We start from the raw sequence: 26,394 nt of genomic DNA on the forward strand, positions 1-26,394 counted from the left end.
TGAAATAAGTTCATTTCACCTGCTATCTCAGCTGTTTCGTTTTCAAAAGTCACCCTGTATATAACGTAGATGCTTAAGAATAGATTTTACGTGGGATATAGCACTTGCTAGGTTATTTGTTGATTATACAAGAGACCCTACAAAAGAAGCCAGAGCTGCTGAAGATATTCCTTTTTGTACTAGAGGCTTGAAAGCCGGTATGGAAATTTTCAGGGGGCAGTTTGAGCAGGTGGAGGCTCAGGTTATTCCACGACCCTGAACCCATTTTCGTGGGCTATTCCATAAACGTTGTTGTCTTAATCTGCTTAAAAATGATATCCATTTAGTATTATTATTTGTTTTTTATCATTTTGTCATTAGAATCATCTTCTATCACATCGTTTTCTTGGGTCTTGATTGCGCTGCTAATTTTATAGCGGACAAATAAAATTATAATGTTGTACCATCTGCAAAATTATGGCATTACATGACATAGAATACATTCTTGATTATTGATAAGCAATGAAATTATTTATTAGGCTGGTGCGAAAGTCATTTTGGATTATTTTCTCGAAGAGAATGAATTGAATTGCAGAATCTATTGAGGAAGTAGGTACCAGTTAAACATTTTTATTATTATCACAATAATAAAATATGAAAGAGAAAATATTCACAGATTAAACAATAAAATACGTGTAATCGCTGATTATACAAGAGTTTTCTGTTCATGAATTCTTATTCTACGACCCGCCAAGTGAAGCCAGAGCTGCTGAAGATATTTCTGATTGGGGCTTATAAGTCGGGCGAGGCAAATATGTCTCTTGTTTGGGAAATACAATAGGAGGAGCTTGAGGCTTGTAAGCTGGTGGTCGAGGCTGTAATTGAGGCTTGTAAGCAGGTTTCGGAATCGATAGTCCTTGGGTGGCAGTTTGAGAAGGTGAAAGCTTAGGCTTTTCCAATATTATGTACCCATTCTCGTCTGCTACGTAATCTACTCGATATAGGTTATTATCTTTATCTGTGTAAGAATAATATCCATTTATTCTTATAATTTGATTTTCTTCATTTTTTCCATTAGGATCATCTACTATTACAGCGTTTTCTTCCCTCGTGATTCCGTTGCTAGTTGTGTAACTGAAACATAGAATAATGTATCACAAGTTTCTTGAAAATCTTTTTTTTCAACCATACAACCGTTATATTATCTATGGGACATGATTGCACAACGTGAGGGGTAAGGGTTCCTCAAATACTGAAATAACTGAAAAAATAGAAGAATCATCATCTGAAAGGTCAGACCAGCTTTCTCGGATTTTTAACGATGAAGGTCGTTCACTAAAACAATCAGAAGACTTTGACCCAGAAATGATATTCCTCACAGTGTAGGTAATTGAAAATCAAGTTGTGTATTAAATTAATATTTATTTCAACAGATTATACGAATTATATTATTTCGAGATATAAAAAGAAGTTCTAAGTATGTCAATGGAAATTATGCCCTTCTGCGTATTAAAAGCTTATTCTGTGAACAAATTTGACATCACCACACTATTCACCAGGAGACGTGGTGAAGTGCGAATACACACGAAAAAAACAGGTTATAATTTTTAGTTTCACGCGTTCTTGAAAAAATCGAACGAAGGTAATCGTGCAAAAAGTTTTAAAATCGTTGACTTTTGATGCAGTTTAGCATATAATCTAGTGTGTGACATATCTCTTCGTTTATTTTGATGAGCTATAAAGAAAAACTTCCTAACATATACTCCATTCACTTTTATTTTAGCACTCGTTTGGTCCATGGAAAGTTGACACATTTCACTCTGTATATTACGAAAATGTGGGGTCATGAAACCTGTCAAAACATTTTTGGGTTTTAAGTCAACACTATGTTGCCCGTTCTACGTAAAAGTTTCTGTTATTACGTATTTTATCACAATGTCGAATCTCTTCGGAAAATATGTGACGAACATAACTGAAGTTCATACAAACTGATTGAAGGCATACCAAATCCAGTTATTTGCATGGAAAATACAAGAGATCAGTATAATATCATAATATACACTAGCTTGAGGAGAGTTAATGTTCGTTATCTTCTTTGGCTTGAATACGTTTGAATACGTTATATTAGTTGTATTTCAAAAATATTAACACGAAGATGAAATGCATATGATGCAGTGGTTGGGAATGTGTATCTCCCGAAGGAATTAACAGATAATTACAAGAATGATAAATTCTTCAACAAAAATCATCTTGTATCAATATAAGTAAAAGGAATTAAAGGAAGTTTCAAATCAAAATGAACTTCACCTTCGAACAAAAATTTCACATGAATAAAGAATTAACAGGACAACTGGCGCGTATTTGTGGCTGTTCATCATAATGCATTGATAATAATTAAGCTGTTTATTGGAACCTTAATATATTTACAATGTATAGGACAAGTCAAATGAAAAATAAAAAAATCAATTTTCGGGAACTTATTTTACGATGACATTCATCGAAAATCCTGTAGTAAACTTTTCGCATTAATTCACTCAAACATAAAATTCTCAAATGCCACAACTTTTTTGGGTCTCCCAATAGAAGGAAATTCTTTGTCATCCTCTTCATTCACAATCTTTCAGATTGTGGAAATCAGCTGAAATATAAGTCGTTTAGATTCAGAGGAAACATTATATAAATTCTCTTAGAATGAATATGTTCGCTACCGTCTGACGTATTGTGGATTTTAGAATATCAGGGTATAACCATTTGAATGAGCGGACCTGAATTCTAAATAGCACCTCCTGAAACCCTGTCTCTTTTTTCAATCACTTCCGGCATTTTCGTAATAAAAATTGATATTAGTTGTGGCAACGGCGTTATGACATTAACGACATTTCATGAGTGCCAACCTTACTCCGTTCTAGTTACAAAAACTTGAGAAAATTATATAAGGTCAACCGACTGCTAAAATACATGTGAATGTAGTATAGATTAACTCAAAAATCGCTATTCAATTGTTCTATGCTTCCCAAGGGTGAAAACATTGTGGATTTCATACTGACTCAAAATTCGCATAAACCCATTTGAATAAAGTAAGTTTTTGTTCTGTTTTTGTTGATTTACACAAACTTGTTTCATATTATTATTCAAACAATGAACTGAAAATTAATTTGGGTCTTTTTGATTTGATTTGATACCCTTGGAGGTCGAGATCAAATGTAGGAATATTTTCCATTAGTTTTGTATACTTATAAAAAACTAAACCAGCTATATTATGGTTAAACTAATTCCATTGTGACATTTCATCAGGAATATCTTTTCGAGCTCTTACTCCAATCAATATTAAATCAAAGTATGTAATCATAATCATAAAGTATTTCCCCCATACAGCATTATGAGCTCTGGCACGTTGGTAAAATTTTCCTTACTTCGAAGGTTTCATGATATTGTAGTCTTGTTACTTACTTTGATGACTTTTGAATCAGAAGAACTTTATGAAACGAAACGAACAGGTCTTTTGTTTCTTTATAAGAAGTTGTTGTTTCCATAAAATGGAAAAAAAAATTTTATACATATAAAGCGAAAAACAATTACATTAATTTTGAAAACAGGTTTGCAACTCAAGAATTTTTCATAAGACAAAAGTTCTTGGTTATTTATTATTGTACGACAGGTTTTTTCAGCTTCATATCTATACGACAGGTTCATTCATTCTTATACTCCGAGGTTACTCGATCCTATACGCCAAGATTATTCAATCTTATAGAACAAGTTTATTTGAGTGTATCCGAAAGTTTATTTAGAATGAGTAACCAACGTATTTTCAAACCAGATAAATTGTCAGATACCGTTGAATAAACGTTTTGCTGCCCCGCCGAGCAAAAAATGTCGAAGTATAAAGTAAATACATATAGAACTCACGAGAAAAAGTATCCGTTTTCCTTCTGCTCATATTCATAACTGATTATGGTAGCATCGGCATCGTTTCCGACGGGTGCGCTAATAACACATGACATCAACGTGGTTGAAATCTGAAAATACAATAGGAAAGTTTTCAAAGTTCAAAATTCCAATAAGATACCAAGTTTCAAAAATTATTTATCATGATTCCATCATATGAAAGTTTTGAAACATTAGACGCTTATATGAATTCACAAACTCATTTTTACATTACAATCGATAGAAGATAAAATACTTCTTATAACTCATTCAAAGCCCAGTTGCAGGATACTTCGTCAAAATTTTATGCCCTATTGATTTTCATCCGCCATTATTCCATTAAAAATGAAATTCTTAAATTTAAATGGGTCATTAAACCTAAATGTACTTTTTCCTCCGACCTCTTAAATAGCACTGTTTAACGTACACGAAATTATCCGTTAATGAACCCTTTTAGTGGTTAATTTCCTATTAACGCATTATTGTCATGAGCAATCCAACATAGAAGTATTCAGCAGCTACCCAAATAATTAGGTATTTTATTTGTATGTTGCATTGATTTTGGTAGTACCTAGCGAGTGAATTGAGAAGAGATGAATTGTGAAGGTTTGCGAAAAAATTATGATCGTTAGAGAGTTGTAGTAGTGTGTTCTACAACTCCAGCTTCCACCAGCTCCACAAATTCTTCAACAGATATTATAGGGAACGAATGGAACGATATCAATAATGTCTCAACTCGAATATGCCCTCTATGGACCTCTCGAATGGGCTGGAATGGAATATATCAAAATATATTTTTTTCGAATTTTAACATATTGCTCTCTCATGGTAATTCTACGTCATTTTCACTATCCGGCAACGCCTATCGAGTCAATAATTGTCATGAAAGTTTTCTGATCACCTAAAACTCAATAAATATAATATAATATTTTGAAATCATTTACGAATAGACCTTAAGATTCAACGAGATGAATTGAACGTTCTAACTGTTTGAATGGTTCCATAAGCCATTTTTCTCTGAACGTTATATAAATTTTATCTCTCATCATCCACTCGTAAATAAAATCAGCATTATCATTGAAATACAGGGCGTTACACCTCTCTGATGAGGTATACTGGGGGAAAAACTTAGAATACGTAAGATCTCGATACTTCTTAAAAATAGTTTGCCTATCTCTTTTGTAAACCGTATTCTCGGTGAGGGTTTTCCGATTAGTGTCTCGGGTACTTATCATGATGTGGATGGCGTTGGGAATGTCCCGTCAAGGAAATTCATGATTCTGTCAATTCCAGAGCTGACATACAGCACCTTTCTAACATATATCATAATTTATTGAAGAAAGTAAGAAAGAAAACGTATTTCTATATACATTTCTTTGTCCCACCCAGAGCAGAATTCGAACCTACGACCCCCCGATTACCGGTCAGGTACTCTCCCAACTGAGCTACCCGGGCTGACGTGAGGATCCATCGGCATTGTCTGGAGAGTTGGGAGAGTACCTGACCGGTAATCGGGGGGTCGTAGGTTCGAATCCTGCTCTGGGTGGTACTTTTTTCAGAATTCAATTCCTGTCTGCATGCTGCTAAAACCTTCCTCACATTATATTTTTAAACACTAAAAAACTATCATTACTCTGTGTTTGTCTCCACATGTTCCCCATCTGCATGAGTTGTCAATGTTTCTACTTCGATGAGAGCATACCATTGTTTAGATTTTTATGACTTTTATGAATACTTTTATTTTTTCAAACACAGTAGGAAAAGCAATTTCATCCTGTAAGTATCAATTGATCTGTTATTCTGTGTTTTTCTAGTCATTTTTCCATCTAATCTATTTATTTATTTATTTATTGAATAATTGATATTTGTTTACATATATGTACATATCCTTCCATATATAATGTTTTTTTTTCTCTCCTTCTCCTCTGTACTGCACTTTTCGGTTTTTACTCTAGTGACTCTATTTTTGTAATTTTGTGTGATTTGTAGTTTTTAAGATTTTCTTCATTTTTAGATCAATTTTTGAGAACTAATTATTATCCCTGTATTATTTTGTACTTTTGTCCCACTGTCGTGAAAGGAGAGAATTTTAAACATTTTGTATACTCATTTTCAGTGCCCTGATGATGGAAATATAATTTCCGAAACGTCGGCTAGGTTGGAGGTTTGGTTATCGAATATTTCGACCTTTTCCCCCACCATCCCTATACTAATATCATCGAAGTAAGGTCACCTGTTTCCAGATTAACTAAATATAAAGTTTGGTGATCACATTTGACAAGAAAAAAAAACAATGATACAAAATGTCATCGGTGTTGGGAAGGTATAGACACAGATTACATGCAGAAATAATTTTTGTAATTTGTAGATATAGAATTGTATATCTTCATGATCGGTTCCACTGTTGTCGAAATGGCAGATATTACTAGACTTTAGTGAAAGCATTCTACGTCAAAAGCTTTCACATATTGGAATGTTTACTAAGTATCGAAGGGTGTATTTCTGAAATTTCGGAATTGTGAAGCGAATCTTTTACGTGTTGGATAACTAATGGAAAAGGAGTTTCCATAAATAATTCTTAATTCGATTTTGGAGTTTTAGGAAACTTGATATTGTTCGATCAGCCGCATAAATATAAACATTCCGATATGAAGATAGAAAACTCATAAAATGTCAAATTTGACTTGGCGGTATCGATAGAAAATTTGTAGTCTTGTTACTTACTTACTTTGATGACTTTTGAATCAGAAGAACTTTATGAAACGAAACGAACAGGTCTTTTGTTTCTTTATAAGAAGTTGTTGTTTCCATAAAATGGAAAAAAAAATTTTATACATATAAAGCGAAAAACAATTACATTAATTTTGAAAACAGGTTTGCAACTCAAGAATTTTTCATAAGACAAAAGTTCTTGGTTATTTATTATTGTACGACAGGTTTTTTCAGCTTCATATCTATACGACAGGTTCATTCATTCTTATACTCCGAGGTTACTCGATCCTATACGCCAAGATTATTCAATCTTATAGAACAAGTTTATTTGAGTGTATCCGAAAGTTTATTTAGAATGAGTAACCAACGTATTTTCAAACCAGATAAATTGTCAGATACCGTTGAATAAACGTTTTGCTGCCCCGCCGAGCAAAAAATGTCGAAGTATAAAGTAAATACATATAGAACTCACGAGAAAAAGTATCCGTTTTCCTTCTGCTCATATTCATAACTGATTATGGTAGCATCGGCATCGTTTCCGACGGGTGCGCTAATAACACATGACATCAACGTGGTTGAAATCTGAAAATACAATAGGAAAGTTTTCAAAGTTCAAAATTCCAATAAGATACCAAGTTTCAAAAATTATTTATCATGATTCCATCATATGAAAGTTTTGAAACATTAGACGCTTATATGAATTCACAAACTCATTTTTACATTACAATCGATAGAAGATAAAATACTTCTTATAACTCATTCAAAGCCCAGTTGCAGGATACTTCGTCAAAATTTTATGCCCTATTGATTTTCATCCGCCATTATTCCATTAAAAATGAAATTCTTAAATTTAAATGGGTCATTAAACCTAAATGTACTTTTTCCTCCGACCTCTTAAATAGCACTGTTTAACGTACACGAAATTATCCGTTAATGAACCCTTTTAGTGGTTAATTTCCTATTAACGCATTATTGTCATGAGCAATCCAACATAGAAGTATTCAGCAGCTACCCAAATAATTAGGTATTTTATTTGTATGTTGCATTGATTTTGGTAGTACCTAGCGAGTGAATTGAGAAGAGATGAATTGTGAAGGTTTGCGAAAAAATTATGATCGTTAGAGAGTTGTAGTAGTGTGTTCTACAACTCCAGCTTCCACCAGCTCCACAAATTCTTCAACAGATATTATAGGGAACGAATGGAACGATATCAATAATGTCTCAACTCGAATATGCCCTCTATGGACCTCTCGAATGGGCTGGAATGGAATATATCAAAATATATTTTTTTCGAATTTTAACATATTGCTCTCTCATGGTAATTCTACGTCATTTTCACTATCCGGCAACGCCTATCGAGTCAATAATTGTCATGAAAGTTTTCTGATCACCTAAAACTCAATAAATATAATATAATATTTTGAAATCATTTACGAATAGACCTTAAGATTCAACGAGATGAATTGAACGTTCTAACTGTTTGAATGGTTCCATAAGCCATTTTTCTCTGAACGTTATATAAATTTTATCTCTCATCATCCACTCGTAAATAAAATCAGCATTATCATTGAAATACAGGGCGTTACACCTCTCTGATGAGGTATACTGGGGGAAAAACTTAGAATACGTAAGATCTCGATACTTCTTAAAAATAGTTTGCCTATCTCTTTTGTAAACCGTATTCTCGGTGAGGGTTTTCCGATTAGTGTCTCGGGTACTTATCATGATGTGGATGGCGTTGGGAATGTCCCGTCAAGGAAATTCATGATTCTGTCAATTCCAGAGCTGACATACAGCACCTTTCTAACATATATCATAATTTATTGAAGAAAGTAAGAAAGAAAACGTATTTCTATATACATTTCTTTGTCCCACCCAGAGCAGAATTCGAACCTACGACCCCCCGATTACCGGTCAGGTACTCTCCCAACTGAGCTACCCGGGCTGACGTGAGGATCCATCGGCATTGTCTGGAGAGTTGGGAGAGTACCTGACCGGTAATCGGGGGGTCGTAGGTTCGAATCCTGCTCTGGGTGGTACTTTTTTCAGAATTCAATTCCTGTCTGCATGCTGCTAAAACCTTCCTCACATTATATTTTTAAACACTAAAAAACTATCATTACTCTGTGTTTGTCTCCACATGTTCCCCATCTGCATGAGTTGTCAATGTTTCTACTTCGATGAGAGCATACCATTGTTTAGATTTTTATGACTTTTATGAATACTTTTATTTTTTCAAACACAGTAGGAAAAGCAATTTCATCCTGTAAGTATCAATTGATCTGTTATTCTGTGTTTTTCTAGTCATTTTTCCATCTAATCTATTTATTTATTTATTTATTGAATAATTGATATTTGTTTACATATATGTACATATCCTTCCATATATAATGTTTTTTTTTCTCTCCTTCTCCTCTGTACTGCACTTTTCGGTTTTTACTCTAGTGACTCTATTTTTGTAATTTTGTGTGATTTGTAGTTTTTAAGATTTTCTTCATTTTTAGATCAATTTTTGAGAACTAATTATTATCCCTGTATTATTTTGTACTTTTGTCCCACTGTCGTGAAAGGAGAGAATTTTAAACATTTTGTATACTCATTTTCAGTGCCCTGATGATGGAAATATAATTTCCGAAACGTCGGCTAGGTTGGAGGTTTGGTTATCGAATATTTCGACCTTTTCCCCCACCATCCCTATACTAATATCATCGAAGTAAGGTCACCTGTTTCCAGATTAACTAAATATAAAGTTTGGTGATCACATTTGACAAGAAAAAAAAACAATGATACAAAATGTCATCGGTGTTGGGAAGGTATAGACACAGATTACATGCAGAAATAATTTTTGTAATTTGTAGATATAGAATTGTATATCTTCATGATCGGTTCCACTGTTGTCGAAATGGCAGATATTACTAGACTTTAGTGAAAGCATTCTACGTCAAAAGCTTTCACATATTGGAATGTTTACTAAGTATCGAAGGGTGTATTTCTGAAATTTCGGAATTGTGAAGCGAATCTTTTACGTGTTGGATAACTAATGGAAAAGGAGTTTCCATAAATAATTCTTAATTCGATTTTGGAGTTTTAGGAAACTTGATATTGTTCGATCAGCCGCATAAATATAAACATTCCGATATGAAGATAGAAAACTCATAAAATGTCAAATTTGACTTGGCGGTATCGATAGAAAATTTTTGCAATCAAGGATTGCCATACAATTCAAAATGTGGTCGACGGAAAAATCTTGTAATCAACTCGTTTGAATTGAGCGATTTATGATCGCACTCTGAAATATCTCAATTATTAATCGCTGTCATTAATAACATAGTTGATTGAATAACTATTTCGCAAGCATCCCCATAACTGTTTTGTTATGTTTAATTCTTCAGTAAAATAACTTTTTGAACGTGGAATACTCGGTAGAATATTTACTTGTCTATGAATCATACTATTAGACGCCGCTATTTTCTGTGAGTACGAGTATGTTGAGTTCTTATGAATTGTTATATCCGCATATGAAGGTTTATGAACTATCGCGAAGACATGCTTATTATTAATTGTCTGCATGTCGTTAATACTTCCATGATATTTGAATTTGCAGACACTAAACTCTCATCGTAATTAATTTTACTTATTGCCAGGTCCAAAAAATTTATTTTATTATTTAGGTAATTATATTTCCATCGTGAATTGAATGCAAGGATGTACTGAATTGATAAAATCAAAGAATTCATTCAACTGACGATAAGTCCCGACGAAACACACTGCAATATCATCTACGTATCTATGCCAGTAAATGAAATTTTTAATCAAAGGTGATTTATGAATTCATTCCTCAATATAATACATGAAAATTTCTGATGGTAATGAGCTCAGAGGGTTACCCATTATTAGTCCTTCATTTCATGAAAAATTTTTCATTTATTTATCGACAAAACTACAAGGCTCGTTTTTCAGTTTTGCATTATTAGCATTAGAACATCAGTAACTACCTTCTGCTGTGAAGTTGTATCAGAATCAGAAATAACATTCTCATAGCAACTCTCCTTCAGATAAACTGTTTTCTGATATGTCATAATGAAAATCATGATAACAAAAAATAAATAGTTATTTCAGTGAGATCTGTTGATTATTATGTTATGAAGAAAGTTTTGTGACTATGCATGAAGTTGAAAATCGACAATATGAAGTCCCTTAGAAGAGAAATGGTATTAATGCAATATGCTTCATCGAATTAAATTTAGAAAAAGGTGAAAAAAAAATCTATTTTTGTTCAATTTATTAAGGAGAAACTGTAACTCACCAATAAGATAAACTTCATCTTATAGGTATCGTATCCGAATTCACTTCGATATCACCCAATACCTAATGACGAATTTACTTCCAGAACTATCTATAAATGGGTAAATACTAACATTTGAAATAATGAAGAATAATGTAGAAGTCCTTGGTATAGTCCTATGCAGAAACTTGTCTTCAAATAGCAACCACCAATAAGACATAATGCACAGTTCATTACTTATACATCGTTGATATTTCAATTTTTTCAGTAACCAAATTCAACATTCATCTTTCGTAAGAAGATGATACTGTTGCATTTGCTGACACATAACCAATTAATTATTGATTGTTCATATCTACAGAGGTACATAGACGACCATGTACAAAGAATCTCTACCTTCCGTATGTGAAAGATATTTGGGTAAGAACTGTATACCTACGTATGTAACCTTTTCTTACTCACCGTCAAAATGCACTTAATCTTTTAACGAATCCACTCATTCTCAACCAAAAACGAATTAAGACTGAACTTCATGATTCATCTAAATGGGTCAATACTTTTCCTTAGTTATTATGCATGCAGAGACGTTCGTCTTCGAATATTATCAACCCATATCTAAGAAATATTGCATGTAGGTATATTGTATACAGGGTGTCCCAAGAGTACCTCTACACACTCTTATCACATATAGAGTAGGATTAGCTGAGTACGGATTGACTATAAAAAATCAATTTCTGGCTTTCCCCAGAAAGCTATAATCGAAAAACATGGACATACTGAGACCCACATCAGAGGGAATTTATAGAAACTTGTACCTATTTCTAAAATGATCTTAGAATAACTTCCTGACTGAAAATCTAAAATGATCGATTTTTAAAGAATGAATAAATATAAACATGTTCTGTGGACAGAGTTTTCATTCATTTTTTGTTAATTTTTAGTAGTGTGAGATCAACAAATTTTGGATAGTACTTCTTACCGGTATATAGTTCACAACTAGTAAATGAAGTTAATCTAAAATTTTCCAAATATTGAAAGAGATGATTCAGATACCAATAACTCAGAAACCATCAGTTGGATATTGCTCATTAACTATTCACTTAATTTTTTTTCATTTGAAGTGCTTGAAGATGGCTGCAGCAACTCCATCAATGAGTCTAACCCTAAAGTTTGAACCTACTTTGGCTCAGAATTCAATGATAGCAGACATTTTCGTAAAATGATAACGAATGTTGATTGAAGGATATTTTAGGATATACCTATTGATTCTTGCATTCTTCTTGAAACTCATTTCGTGTTTTTGGTCCCAATATTTTAAATAGAAGTACCCTATAATAGTAAAAATAATTAGCACAAATAGTTTCTCGTAAGAAGATATGCAATATTAGTCAGAAACAGCTTTTCGAAAACAATATGGCCAAACAAATAATTAATTAAATATTTGAAATAAAGACATAATGAATGCCATAGTCTTCCGAAAGCTTTTATTAAACATCCACCTCAGACAATAAACTAGAATCTTTATGATATGATATCATATTCTTAAAATGTATTTATTCAGAATTTGTTATTGTTGTCAAATTTTCTTCTCGCCATAGCCGTAGGTCAGTTTTGTGGTTGAGTTGTGACGTGTAAGTTTAAGCCTTAGTTCAGCTTCTTTGTAGTCGATGTAGCCAAATATATTCTATTCCTATCGAGCAGTTGACACATTTTTTTCTACTCAATAGAACAACTGCTGGCCCTTCCTTTCAAAACAAAGGGTTTTGTCATAAATATCCAAATATCTATCATTCCAATCTAGTGTGTTGAGCATACATCTGCTCGTTAGGATCAATGTACAGGGCAGGCAAAATTCGTTGTCTACTGAGAGGATCTCGAGAACTATAGAGCTAGAAGAAAACGGATGACACATTTCCGAGCTCATTTTCGGAGAAACAAAGAATGGTGAAAACCGCAGCCTCCTACGATACTCCGTTTTTGAGTTTGACAATTTCGTAAAGTTCTCATAACTTTTTTGTCCTTGAAGTTACAAATCTGAAACTTGAACTTACCACGGAGACTTTTTTACATAGAATCCACTAATGATTTCAACATTTTTTTTCATTTCGAATCATTAGGTGAACTTTATTTTTTTTAAATGCAAACTTTTATTGAATTTGTTATTTTTGAATTGAACAAAAAATCTTTTGAGAGTAGATTCTACGTATGAAAGTGCCTAAGAAGGTTGAATTTCCAGATCTGTATCTTCAAAGAGAAAAAAGTTATGAGAACTTTTCGGAATCGTTGAAAACTCAATTTTTGTTGATAACTCGAAAGCTAAAAATAATGATAGGCCTATTCTGTTTTCAGATTTGGATTGGTCATGAAAAAAGACTTCGAAAATGTGTCATCCGTTTTTTCCTAGTTGCTATAGTTTTCGAGTTCCCCTCAGTAGACAACAAATTTTGCCCATCCTGTATCTCTTTATTCTTGATGTCCCGATTTTTGTAATCTTATTAAACCCGAGTGCACCAACTTATTTAATACAGGATTAACGTTAATTAGAATAGAATAGTAGAATTAGAAGCTATAGAAATCAGAGAAATAATCGAGTATTAACGTTAATCTCGCCTTGAATAAGTCGGTGCACACAGCCCTTAATAGTGCATTCCAATAGAGTATTTTTCTTCTATTTTCATTTTTTGTGTTGGGAGATGAAATCCATAAGAATTTTGGGGGAAATAATAACCCTCTCTTTTCTAGGGCTATAAGGAGCGAAATCAAAGGAGAGAAATATGCAATAGTGTGAGATTTATAGGACTATTTACATCATTTTCGATAATTCTTTTCAGAGTTTCGGCAAGCATTTGCCATTCCTCTTCATGAAGTAGGTATCTCGTTTTAGGAGAAGGGAGATATCTATTCAGTTCACCCTCATTCGGAAAAATTTCCCCCATCATTTGTTTCATGTCAACCAATAGTAAGTTCGTTTGCACTCGAATTTTATCAGAAAGCCAAAAAATATGAAAGAAAAATTCTGTACAATCTAAAATGAAATACATAGATGAATTCTTCATTTGAATATCCATCATCAATAATTTCAACAAGGAGCTTTTGGTTATTGGCCATCTTCGAAAAAATGATTAGATCATTTCTCTGATCGGTAAGTTTAGTATGGAATTGTTATTGCAATTATTCAAATCGCAATGTTCTATACTCACTTGTTTTTTTAGGAGGGCATTTCACCTCATTAAAATTTTAATTAGATACCTATTTCTTCCTCTTCAGATCTCCTCCTGATATGTGGTGTTCAAGGATATTTAATGAAAAATGTAATTCATTGAGCAAAGCCAAATTATTCGGAAACGGAAGAGAAAATTATTTTCCACATTTCTCGAAAAAATAAAATAAGGTATTGCACCGATCCTTAATCGATTTCGACCATTTTTCACCGAAAATAATCAAATAAAAATGAATAGTAAAATCAGCTGACCAAATCTTCGAAATTGAAATTTTCATTTATAAATTATTTTCCGTCCTAGTATTCTGCAATCGGAAAAGGGCGTGAGGTTCCTTCAACCAAATCTGAATAGTCACGTGATGTGAATCCTTCTTGAGAGTTGAATAGAAATTAATAGTAGGTCTTCATAATATATGATCATTTTGATGATATTGACAACGAAAATCCATTACTGAAATACAGTCCCTGGCCAGTTTATTAGACGCACTGAGGATTTTTTTTATTTACTGGTATTGCCCGCGGAAAAAGCAGAATTTTTGAATTTCATTTCCACAGAATGTCAGTTTTATCTGCTACTCTCATTAAATTGTTCTATTTAGCTTTTATTTTTGATGTTGTAGTATTAGTACTTAAGTATGAATCAGTACTATGTCTTCCAGTGGACGTCTTGCATTTTGCAGGTTCGGACGTTATTTCGATAATTCACATATGAAATCATTATCCTCGAATGCAGCAAACCGAACAATTCTGCATTGATAGTATGAAGCTCTCATAGCTACACAGGGTGGCTCAGCAAAATATTAGAATTTCATGTTTAATCATCAATAAATCAATATTTTTTATTGAATATGATATATTATATGTGAAAACCATTTACAGATGAAGTATATGTAACATATACATTCAATTTAATAATTCAATATTGAGATTTTGCATCGAATCAATGCGTTTAATAATATGGCCAGGGACTGTATGATGATTATTTTGGTGAGAATGAAATTAAAAAACTATTTTTCAAGAACTTTTATATCCGGAAATCCAAAAAGAGCACTCAATCGCTGCATAACAAAAACAAAAAAAGGATGGTAGATCGAGAATCAAACGCTCAGAAATTGGATATATTGTTTTTTAATTTTTGTTTTTATAGACATTATTCCAAGTGCAAGGATAATTATGTTGAGACCTAATACAAAATTTACATGAAACATGAAATCAGTTATTGGAAACACTAGAGGGACATCAACAGAAACAAATGTATCGACTTATGACTTATATAGGTACATTTTGTTTTATAGCATTTCTATGATCCTCCAAGGGAAGCCAAGGCTGCTGAAGATATTCCTTTCGGTTCCTGGGGTCTAAAAGGCCTAGTTGTTGTATAAGCTAATGGCGGACGCGTAACAATGTTGTATCCATTCTCGTCTGCCACATAATTAACACGATACGGATTATTGTCTTTATCGATGTAGGCATAATATCCATTTACTCTCAGAACTTGATTCTCATCCGTATATGCATTTTCCTGCCGTTTGATTCCGTTGCTAGTTTCATAACTGAAAAAGAAAACAAAATCGTGTTACCCTCAAAATAAATGGTACTATACACACAGCACAGCACTAATAGGATGAACGAAATTTAAATATACAATTAAAAGCTCTCAAGCTCATATGTATCAAATCGGCCTGGATGGCAAAGACGATTAGTGTACTGAAGTGAAGTGAAAAACAATATGCCAATAATCTAAGAATGTCCGGTGCGGTCAATACCGTATGTCTGATATCAATGCTGCAGTCTGTTAATTTTTTCCCTTATTTAGAATAGAATGCCGAAGCGAATAATATACAATATGCAAGGAAAGATGGAGTGACTTCTTACCAAGGATTATAAATAAGAGTTTATAAACTACAATTTCATACGTTTTTCTTTTCTATTCAGAATATTTTACGGATTTCTACTCCGGGAGAAATATCAGTACAAAATAGACGGTCAGAAAAATTGATGGATAGAGTAAATAGAGAAATGAATAAATATCCTAATATTTTTTTTCATACGGAAAGCCCTAGAGTCCCAGCTCCAAAAATTGAAATGAACCACAACTATTCTGTAGACGATGGAGAGCATGTCCACATATTTTTTCGAATTTGTAAAACGGCTGGCCAATAAAATTGATGAGAAATGTATCAGATTTATTCGAAAAATTCATATTTCTTTTTGACATTCTACGATCGAGAGTATGTTCTTCTTTTTTGTTTTGAAAATTTAAAATGGCCAAGAAAATTAATTTGCCCATGCAATAAATTTTGGAAAACATAGGGAAACGTGCGCTCCATCGTAAAGAGAATCTCGGTTCATTTTCATCGTTGGAGGTGATTTTTCTGAATATATTGTGATACATTCCTTTAACCACCAATTTTCTCGACCGGCTAATTTGAACTTGAAAAATGAGGGATATGCGCTTCATCGTTGTTCATTTTTATAATCGGAACTCCATCAATTCTATTGGATGGCCATTTCAAATTGTTGAAAAAAAAGAGGAACTTGCGTTCCATCGTAACCGGAATATCGTTTCATTTTAATCGTTGGAGGTGGGGTTCTACGACTGTCAGAATGAAACAAAATAATTTTTTCTGAGTACATTCTGATAAATTTCCCTGAGGAATAGGCGCTTCATCTTAAAATGAATAGTTCATTTTTATAATTTATATGAAAAAAAAAATTATGTGTGGGATATTTTAGTCATCCTTCTATGTACTTTAGCCATCAACTTCCTTGGCAGGATGTTGAACTGATTTATCTTCTGGAGAAGGAATCCTTGAAACATTCTGAATGGAAAAAAAAATCGGTTCATTTAATTGTTGGAGGTGGCCGATCTAGGGCTGTCAGCATGAAACAACAGTTTTTCTGAATACATTCTGATACATTCCTTCATACACCAATTAGGTTTTCTAATAATAAGTAGAATAAAATTTGTTACAATGTATAGTTTAGAGTTTAGAAGAACGAATAGATATCGTGGAAACTTTCATTTCAAATGAAGAAAGTACCTATTTTTCTTAATTACTTTGGGAGAATATAGAGAAGTTCTAGGAAAGCAATAAGTTCGGAAATTATATCCCTATTTCAATGTGATGTAAATTTCAGATAGTTTTTGAGAAACGTCGATCTACATATATGTATTTATGTGGGGGACCTTGAAAGATATGGTGTACATATGAGGAACACTTAACTTCTGCAGACAACAGAGAGACAAAATAATAAATGAAATGAATAAACTTAGCAATGCATATTTTATTGTTGATACAATTACACAATTAAAATGTAGGTTCATGACTTTGTTATTGTTATTGAGCCTTCATTCGGCTTCAATAAATCACAATATTGTTGGACAATTTTTATTGAAGTAATCGCACGAACAAAAAACCTAGCTTTATGCCTTCGGCATTCAAAAAGCTTTATATTGAAGCAATTTTATATTGGATGTCCAATTTGAAGCAAAAAGAAAAATAATGAATTTTCAAAATTCAACACTGCATTGTAGCATTTGATTTTTTTTGATTTGGTTATAAGAAGGACTGAGTTGATACTCTTTAAATATTCTTATGAAAATTGCAATCCGACATCTGAAAAGGTAATCTAATTACAGTATTTCGAATATAACACCATTTTTGTTTTCGCTGAAAATTATGAATAAAGCCGAAACGGGTGATCTGATACCCATACAAGATTGTATATATTTGATTTCGTCCTTTTGAGCTCTATTCAAATGTCGAATGAAACAAAGGCTATAGGATGTTCCATTTAACTTTGTAATGCCGCTCTGTATACAAATAAATTAATCATATTATATTTGTGAATTATTGAAGGCTGGTATATAATACGAGGATATATTGAAAAATTCTTAGCCTACTATAGAACTAAACATAGCAAAATTTCTATGTCAAAATATTTTATTACTCAACATATTCTCCTCTTAATTGGATACATTTATTACAACGAACCTGCAACGTCTCTAGACCTTCTTTCAGTTGAGGAAAGAGATGATTGTCGGATGGAGCCAAATCTAGTGAATAAGGGGGGTGTTTTAGTAATTCAAACCTTAAATCACGAATATTTTGCATGGCAACATGAGATTTGTGTGCAGGGGCGTTGTTCTACAAAAACACAACACCTTTGGATAGCTTTCCGCGTCTTTTCTCCTCAATAGTATTCTCCAAGTATTGTTCTACCCTCATCCAAAAAATCAATCAGGATTACATGGCAATCCCAAAAAACTGAAGCAAGAACTTTTCCAGCCGATTTTTGGACACAACAGTTCTTAGGTCTTTGAGAACCAGAGTGTCGTCATTCCATCGATTGTTGTTCTGTTTCTGGATCGTAGAAATGTACCCAAGTCTCATCCATAGTAACAATTTGGTTTGAAGTCTACATCGTTTCGAAATCGAGCACAGATCGAACGCGATGATTCTACCCTTGCACGCTTTTGGGCAACATTCAAACATTTGGGGATCCATTTTGCACCAATTTGTCTCATGTCCAAATTGACGGGAACTATATGATGAACGTGTTCGTATGAAATTTTCAGTGCTTCAGATATCTGTTTTAGCCCAATTCGACGGTCTGATAAAATAATGTCAGGAACTGCATCGATATTTTCGGGGGCTGACACAGAAACTGGCCTTCCCGATCGGTCATCATCTGCAATGGAAAATTAACTTCTCTTGAAGCTTGCAGTCCAATTTTTCACGGTCGCATACATTGATCGTAGGACATTGATCACTAAGGGTATTGAGCTTATCTTCGTAAATCTTTTAAATACAGGTACCTACTTGATGATGACTCGATACTCCAATTTCTCGATTTTCACAATTTCGGTGGATATCTTCTTTATTTTAATTCATTGCGTAACTCTGGTTTCCTTCAAACTTCACACTGACACTTCTATTGAGTTATTGTTCGTTGCTATGGTAACGCAAAAAATTTTTAAGCATAGAACTGGTCTAGGCTAACTAGATATCAATACATCCTCGTAAACCATTTAGCTCCACAATCAGCATTTCAACATAGAAATTATGCTTGCATTCTGCAAAACACTGAGAAAAAACCAGAACACAAGAAATATCCCATTTGCCCCAATTCTCGGGTCGAATAGGATCGTAACATAACACATGACTAAATGGGAAGTTTCAAGGATGAAAGATGAAAGAGGATTAAATTCTCTGATGGTGGAAGAATTAATATTTCTGATCAGTAGGTACATACAATGCCAATGTCTCTGTTCTACAGAGGAACCTTTCATTTTTATTCTAGAAGTAGGGGAAGGGTGTACAAAATGACATTTTACAAAATTTCAAAAATTTAATGAAAAAATCGCATTTGTCATAAAAGGGTCAAACAGAAACACAATCAATATCTTCAGCTATAATTCAAACAAAACATTCACGGATTAAAACAAAATATGGACTACATAGATAGCGAAAATAGAATGATAAAAATAAATTCATTTGACCCCATCTGTAGGGCAAAATGACACATTAGTGTTTTTAGTCTGTATATATTTAAAAAAAAAAACATTTTTGTTTTTTTTCTATCTAACCGATTTCTTGTTTCGATCCGATTTGCCTCGGTCTACCCTATAGGGTTTTTTTTCGCAGACACCCTGTACATATGAAGAAGTTCACAGAATTAATAGTAATACACCAGCACATATGTTAATTTCATAAGAGGTGTAAGGCCAGATAAGTATTTAAAAATTGTTGTGGAATACCGTTTATTTGTTTCAAATTCTAATTCTATGACCCGCCAAGAGAAGCTAGAGCAGCTGAAGATATTCCTTTTTGTACTTGGGGCTTGTAAGCCGGTATCGAAATCGATAGTCCTTGGGTGGCAATTTGAGTAGGTGGAGCCTTAGGCTTTTCCACGATCCTGTACCCATTCTCGTCGGCTACATAATCTACTCGATATAGGTTATTATCCTTATCTGTGTAAGAATAATATCCATTTAATCTTATAATTTGATTTTCATCATTTTTTCCATTAGGATCATCTATTATCACAGCGTTTTCCTCCCTTGTGATTCCGTTGCTAGTTGTATAACTGAAAAATAAAATAATGTCTTAAAATCCCCGTTAATATGAAATCATGACGTAGAACGCTTGATGTTGGAAAAATAATAATTGTATGTCTTATAGGACTAGTGTCGACTTCAAGACATTTATGTCCAGATAGGAAGGAATCGGTAGTGTGAAATACTGCTGCTTAGAGCTAATATGTCGGTAAAGGTCTAAATATCCTTGTAACACTCGTTGTAACAATAATAGCACTTTGTCAACATAAACACTTTCAATAGACTGCCTCAATTTTCTACAGTTTTTTCACCCTAAATCGCACAGTTTTTTCAAGTGACTTGACTCAACTAATCAGACTCGGAAGTGTTGAACCATTCATTGTCCAGCCATATGTTTGTGTTTTGTGTTGTTTTTCCGATGCCAGAGTCAACTTCCACAGTCCCGCACTTGAAATTAAATGATATTCTGTTGAACATCTGAGGGTTGTAGCTCAACCAATTTTTGGTGAAATGACTTATTTTGATGACTCCAAAAACAAAGCCTCACGTTACTCAAATGCATTTCAGATTGGTTATTTGCAGTCCTCTTAATCAGTCATTGAAGTTGCATATACAATATTTTTAATCTTCCCGAACTATGAGGAATTAATACATTAGACACTGGTCAAAAAGATATATAAAATATTACTTACATAATCTGTGTATGTTGCCACATATAATATAAGAACGATGAGAAATACGGAACTCCTCGCTAGATTAGAAAAAGAACTTGAGCACATAAAGTGGGACATTCTGGGATTATGTGAAACCCGCCTTCCGGAAAAGAAAGCCACAGTTCTGAACACAGGTCAATTGTTGTATCAGAGAAATTCTGCCGAGCCTGGGCAGAGAGGAGTAGCTTTTCTGGTAAATAAAAGACTGAGACACCTGATAACCGAAATGAATTCGATCTCAGACAGGGTGGTCTACATGATACTTAAACTGAATAAGAGATACAGCATTCAATTCATCCACGGATACGCCCCGACAAGCCAGGCAGACGAAGTAGAGATGGAAACATTTCTTGAAGATATCTCTAAGGCCATGGAGTCACGAAAAACACACTTCAAAATAATAAGTGGTGACTTCAATGCAAAAATCGGCCAGAGGTGTTCAACTGATTCTCACTATATTGGGAACTTTGGCCTTGGTACTAGGAACGATAGAGGAGAATCTCTGATAGACTACTTAAACAAAGAACGCTTATATTGTTTGAATACGTTTTTTAAAAAACCCAAGCAGAGAAAATGGACTTGGAAAAGTCCAGACGGAATAACAAAAAATGAGATTGATTTCATATTAACGAACAACAGAAAAATTTGCACAGATGTTTCGGTTCTGAACCAGTTTGATACAAACAGCGATCACAGATTGGTAAGAGCTTCCTTTAGCTTCAGGCTGAAGATAGAAAGAAACAAGCTTATCCATGCCTGCAGATTCCCAACCTCTAAAGAACTACAACTAAGTAAAGGCGATTATCAGAGAGAACTAGAGAAAAAACTTGAATCAACTAGTGATTTAGAAAAAATGAACATCAATGACCTAAATCACGAGGTGACCACTGATGTATACACCGCTACCAAAAAAGTATGCATGAGAGCAAAAACAAAAAACAACCCTAAAATACAGCCAGATACGCTCAAACTGATCGAAGAGAGAAAAAGAACCCCAAGAGATGCATCAGGCTATGGAGAACTAAATAGGAAGATCCAAAAACAGGTCAGAAAAGACATTCGCAACTATAACACCAGAATAATCAAAGATGCAATTGAAGACAATGCGAATATGAAAGTCTTAAGATCGAAACTTTCCACGGGTAGACACAGAATATCGCAGATGAAAGATCAGAGTGGAAATGTGGTGTCAGACAGCAACAGTATTACTGAACACATAACAGATTTTTACACACGTCTTTATACTTCTACCAGACCTAGCCCAAGAATTACAGAATCCGTTGTGTGCAATGTGGGATCCGAAGACATCCCTGAGATAACAAGAGAAGAAATAAGAGCCGCTCTTAAGCAAATGAAAAATGGAAAATGCAGTGGAGAAGACAAGATCACTAGTGAAATGCTGAGGGAGGGAGGAGACGTCATAGAACAATCGTTGCGGATCCTTTTGAACAAATGCTTGGAGGAGGGTAGAATTCCAGAAGCTTGGAAGAATGCAGAAGTTATTCTGCTCTTTAAGAAAGGAGATAAGTTCAAATTAGAGAATTATCGCCCTATCAGCCTTCTCTCTCACCGATATAAACTCTTCACTAAAATAATTACGAACAGACTTACCCATAAATTTGACTCATACCAACCAGTGGAGCAAGCAGGATTTCGTAGAGGCTTTGGGACAGTGGACCATCTTCAAAGTATAAGAACACTTATAGAGAAAACGTCAGAATACAACGTTCCTTTACACTTGGCATTCATAGATTTCCACAAGGCATTCGACTCTATCGAAACATGGGCATTTGTGGAAGCAATGGCCGACGCTAGGATAGATTCTCGATACACGAATCTGTTGAAATATATATACGAAAATGCAACCTTTCACGTCAAGATAAATGAAGAATGGAAAACACATAAAATCCTATTGAATAGGGGTGTACGTCAGGGCGATACCATATCTCCAAAATTATTCACCCTCGCTCTGAAGAACATCTGCAAATCGTTACACTGGGAAACGAAAGGTATCAACATCGATGGATCGTACCTGAACCATCTCCGATTTGCGGATGATATTGTCCTGATTAGCAGTAATGCCCACGAACTGGTAAATATGCTAAAAGAACTGGCGGACGCTGCGGAAAAGATTGGCTTAAGAATGAACATCTCGAAGACCAAGATAATGAGTAACATCGAGGAAGACATCTATTTTCATTCTGCAAAGCTGGAGAATGTGACAGAATATATCTATCTTGGACATGCAATAAGATTGGGTAGAGAGAATCAGACAGCGGAGTTGAGCAGGCGGATAAGACTGACATGGATGGCTTTTGGAAAACTAAAATATATATTCAAGAACAACAACATCCCCTTAAACCTGAAAAAAAGAGTTTTTGATGCCTGTATACTGCCAGTAGCGACATACGGCCTTGAAACAATGGCATTGACAAAAAAATCTACAAGTAAATTAAGGGTAATGCAGAGAGCTATGGAACGTGGAGCTTGGATTGAGTCTGAGAGATAAGGTGAGAAACGAAGAAATACGACAAAGAACAAAGGTCGTAGATATAATACAGCGCGTGGCAGATCTGAAATGGCAATGGGTTGGACACGTGGCTCGTCAAGATTCTAACAGGTGGACAAATAAACTTACACACTGGCGACCAAGACAAACAAAACGCAGTGTTGGAAGACCGCAACGGAGATGGTTAGACGACATTAAGGCTCAAGCGGGAAATGGATGGCATCGGGTGGCACAGGACAGATCGGAATGGAGTCATTTGAAGGAGGCCTACATCCAGGAGTGGATGAAGAATGGGTGAGGAAGAAGAAGAAGGAGAATCTGTGTTACCACTCTTGCTGAATATCAATTCGTCATTACAAATGACAGAGTCCAAAAAGCATCTTCTTGAACTTGGATCAGCATTGCTTCACGAAACTATATACTTTTATGGCTTTTCTGCTTTTCTCAATTGTTGAAATGTGTTGAATTAAATTTGTAAGGAAGCATCTCATAGCAAAAGCTAGAACAACATGATCTCAGATCTCTTCCAGAGATTCAGAAAAAATTCCGGTTTCGGAATGAATATGACAAAACTGTATTTTCGCTATATTTTGTGAAACATTAATGGAAACAACAATTCCGAAGAAATTGTCGTTCCAATAATGTGAGTTAGTCATGAACTATCATAGGAAGTCCCAGAGAAGTCGAAAAATTCAAGTGCAACTGTAGACCGGTTTCGGGATCATTTTCCCTCGTTCAGTATAGCACTGAATCTTCCGAGCGGAGGATGGTAGTCTTATGCGATCTTGGGACGTCGCTTTGAGATATCTCATCACGATACGCCACCTATCACGCAAAGACTGAACCAAACCTCACTTTCTCTGCAGACTCCTACAACAGTTCATGGCTCCCGAAACCGGTCTACAGTTGCACTTGAATTTTTCGACTTCTCTGGGACTTCCCATGATAGTTCATGACTAACTCACATTATTGGAACGAAAATTCCTTCGGAATTGTTGTTTCCATTAATATTTCATTCTTCCGATGCGCCCGGTTAGGCGACCTTTTTGTTTTTGTATGCTATATTTTGTGATTCACTATATTCATCTTTTTCCTGACTGTTTTGACAAAAGCAGAAAAGAACCAATGTTATTTGTTGATGATATCTCTTTATGTTCGAGGTCTGTACATAAACCTCTCAATGAAGAATCTAATTATTTGAAGCTGAGAAAAAGTTGCGCTATTCATCTTCTTATTTGTTTGTTGAATAAGTATAAGAAAGTTTCTTCTTATTTCAGGGCATTTCAAAATTCTTCAGACATTTTATGTGAACTCTCTGAAAAATGTCTCCATTGTGATGGAATCATTTCAATGTTTCAATGCGACGGAGTTTCGTTACGAATGTTTGTTATATCTGGACGCACCTTCAGATCACAAATATACGTAAATGTTGTTTATATTAATAATATGGGCACGTAATCTCAAAAGGTAGCAACTCCATTTTAGGAAAAATAATAAAAGGAATCAATTTCAACAAAAATAACAAAAACTAAAATTGATATAAGATAATCATGGAAGCAATGTGACGATTCTAATAAAAAATATTATAGGAAGAAAAATATTAGATTAGGAGATATAAAAATTATGAGGTGGAAATAAAAAATTGTATCTATAAGATTGAATCGTTGTGCACATCAAAAAAATTTAGTTGAAATTTTTTAAACTACGCGGATCTATTTCGAAGTAGCATATTTAGTAAGAGGTATACTCAGATATTATTGCCTGTTATAATGATACTGGGCTTCCTCAGAAAAAATTTCAAACGATAGTAACATTCTACATGGGAGAACATTTTGACGATATACGAAAATGTATTATGATATCTAGTTAGCCTAGACCAGTTCCATGCATAAAAAAATATTGCGTTACCATATCACCGAACAATAACTCATTAGAAGTGTCAGTGTGAAGAAGATGTCCACCGAAATTGTGAAAATCGAAAAATTGGAGTATCGAGCTATCATCAAGTACCTTTATTTAAAAGGGTTAAGAGGTAAGCAGATTTACGAAGATATGCGACCGTGAAAAATTGGACTTGCAAGCTTCAAAAGAGGTAAATTTTCCATTGAAGATGATGACCGATCGGGAAGGCCACTTTCTTTGTCATTCCCCGAAAATATCGATGCAGTTCATGACATTACTTCATCAGACCTACGAATTGGGCTCGAAATTGGGCTAAAACGGATATCTGAAGCACTGCGTTCATCATATAGTTCACGTCAATTTGGACATCAGAAAAATTGCTGCAAAATGGATCCCCATATGTTTGAATGTTGACCAAAAGCGTGCAAGGGTAGAAGCATAGCGTTCGATCTGTGATCCAGAAACAAAGCAACAATCGTTGGAATGGCGACACTCTGGTTCTCCAAGACCTAAGAAGTTCTGTGTCCAAAAATCTGCTGTAAAAGTTCTTGCTTCAGTTTTTTTGGATTGCCATGGAGTAATCATGATTCATTTTTTTGGATAAGCGTAACAAAAACCGGATATTACTATTCGACATTACTGACCACTCTACGGAAAAAAATTAAAGAGAAAAGAAGCGGAAAGCTATCCAAAGGTGTTTTGTTTTTGCAGGACAACCCCCCTGCACACAAATCTTATGTTGCCGTGCAAAAAATTAGTGATTTAGAATTACTAGAACATTCCCCTTATTCTGTATGTTTGGTTCTATAGTAGGCTAAGAATTTTTCAATATATCCTCGTACACCGGCTGAAATCTGATATACTAGATCAACAAAAATGCCCTGTATCGACTTCATAAAATTTTCACAATCTCGACTATGGCTATGGAAAAAAATCAAAATAAGAAATAAATAAATCACAGAACTCACGAGAAAAAGTATCCGTTTTCCTTCTGCTCATATTCATAACTGATTATGGTAGCATCGGCATCGTTTCCGACGGGTGCGCTAATAACACATGACATCAACGTGATTGAAATCTGAAAAT

General features: G+C 34.2%; 2 protein-coding genes across 4 annotated transcripts; both read right to left on the reverse strand.

Moving 5' to 3' along the window:
- Positions 1 to 563: 563 nt before the first annotated feature.
- LOC123312333 (larval cuticle protein 1-like) lies at positions 564 to 11,267 on the reverse strand. Of its 2 annotated transcripts, XM_044896704.1 has the most exons (4): positions 10,922 to 11,255; positions 7,088 to 7,197; positions 3,886 to 3,995; positions 564 to 1,113 (listed from the first exon to the last, which is right to left on the reverse strand). In XM_044896704.1, the coding sequence occupies exons 3-4, from the start codon at positions 3,978 to 3,980 to the stop codon at positions 720 to 722; spliced, it is 489 nt and encodes a 162-aa protein (XP_044752639.1). In that variant the 5' UTR covers positions 3,981 to 3,995; positions 7,088 to 7,197; positions 10,922 to 11,255; the 3' UTR covers positions 564 to 719. The 2 variants fall into 2 exon arrangements, with proteins under 2 accessions (XP_044752639.1, XP_044752638.1); XM_044896703.1 differs by lacking the exon at positions 3,886 to 3,995 and having other exon boundaries at positions 10,922 to 11,267.
- Positions 11,268 to 15,392: 4,125 nt separating this feature from the next.
- On the reverse strand, positions 15,393 to 26,394 carry LOC123312335 (endocuticle structural glycoprotein ABD-5-like). 2 transcript variants are annotated; one of them, XM_044896708.1, is made up of 2 exons: positions 26,277 to 26,387; positions 15,393 to 15,673 (listed from the first exon to the last, which is right to left on the reverse strand). In XM_044896708.1, the coding sequence occupies exons 1-2, from the start codon at positions 26,369 to 26,371 to the stop codon at positions 15,421 to 15,423; spliced, it is 348 nt and encodes a 115-aa protein (XP_044752643.1). In that variant the 5' UTR covers positions 26,372 to 26,387; the 3' UTR covers positions 15,393 to 15,420. The 2 variants fall into 2 exon arrangements, with proteins under 2 accessions (XP_044752643.1, XP_044752642.1); XM_044896707.1 differs by lacking the exon at positions 15,393 to 15,673 and adding an exon at positions 19,790 to 20,213 and having other exon boundaries at positions 26,277 to 26,394.

This window comes from Coccinella septempunctata, chromosome 4 (assembly GCF_907165205.1).
Source record: "Coccinella septempunctata chromosome 4, icCocSept1.1, whole genome shotgun sequence".
Classification (NCBI taxonomy): Eukaryota; Metazoa; Arthropoda; class Insecta; order Coleoptera; family Coccinellidae; genus Coccinella; species Coccinella septempunctata.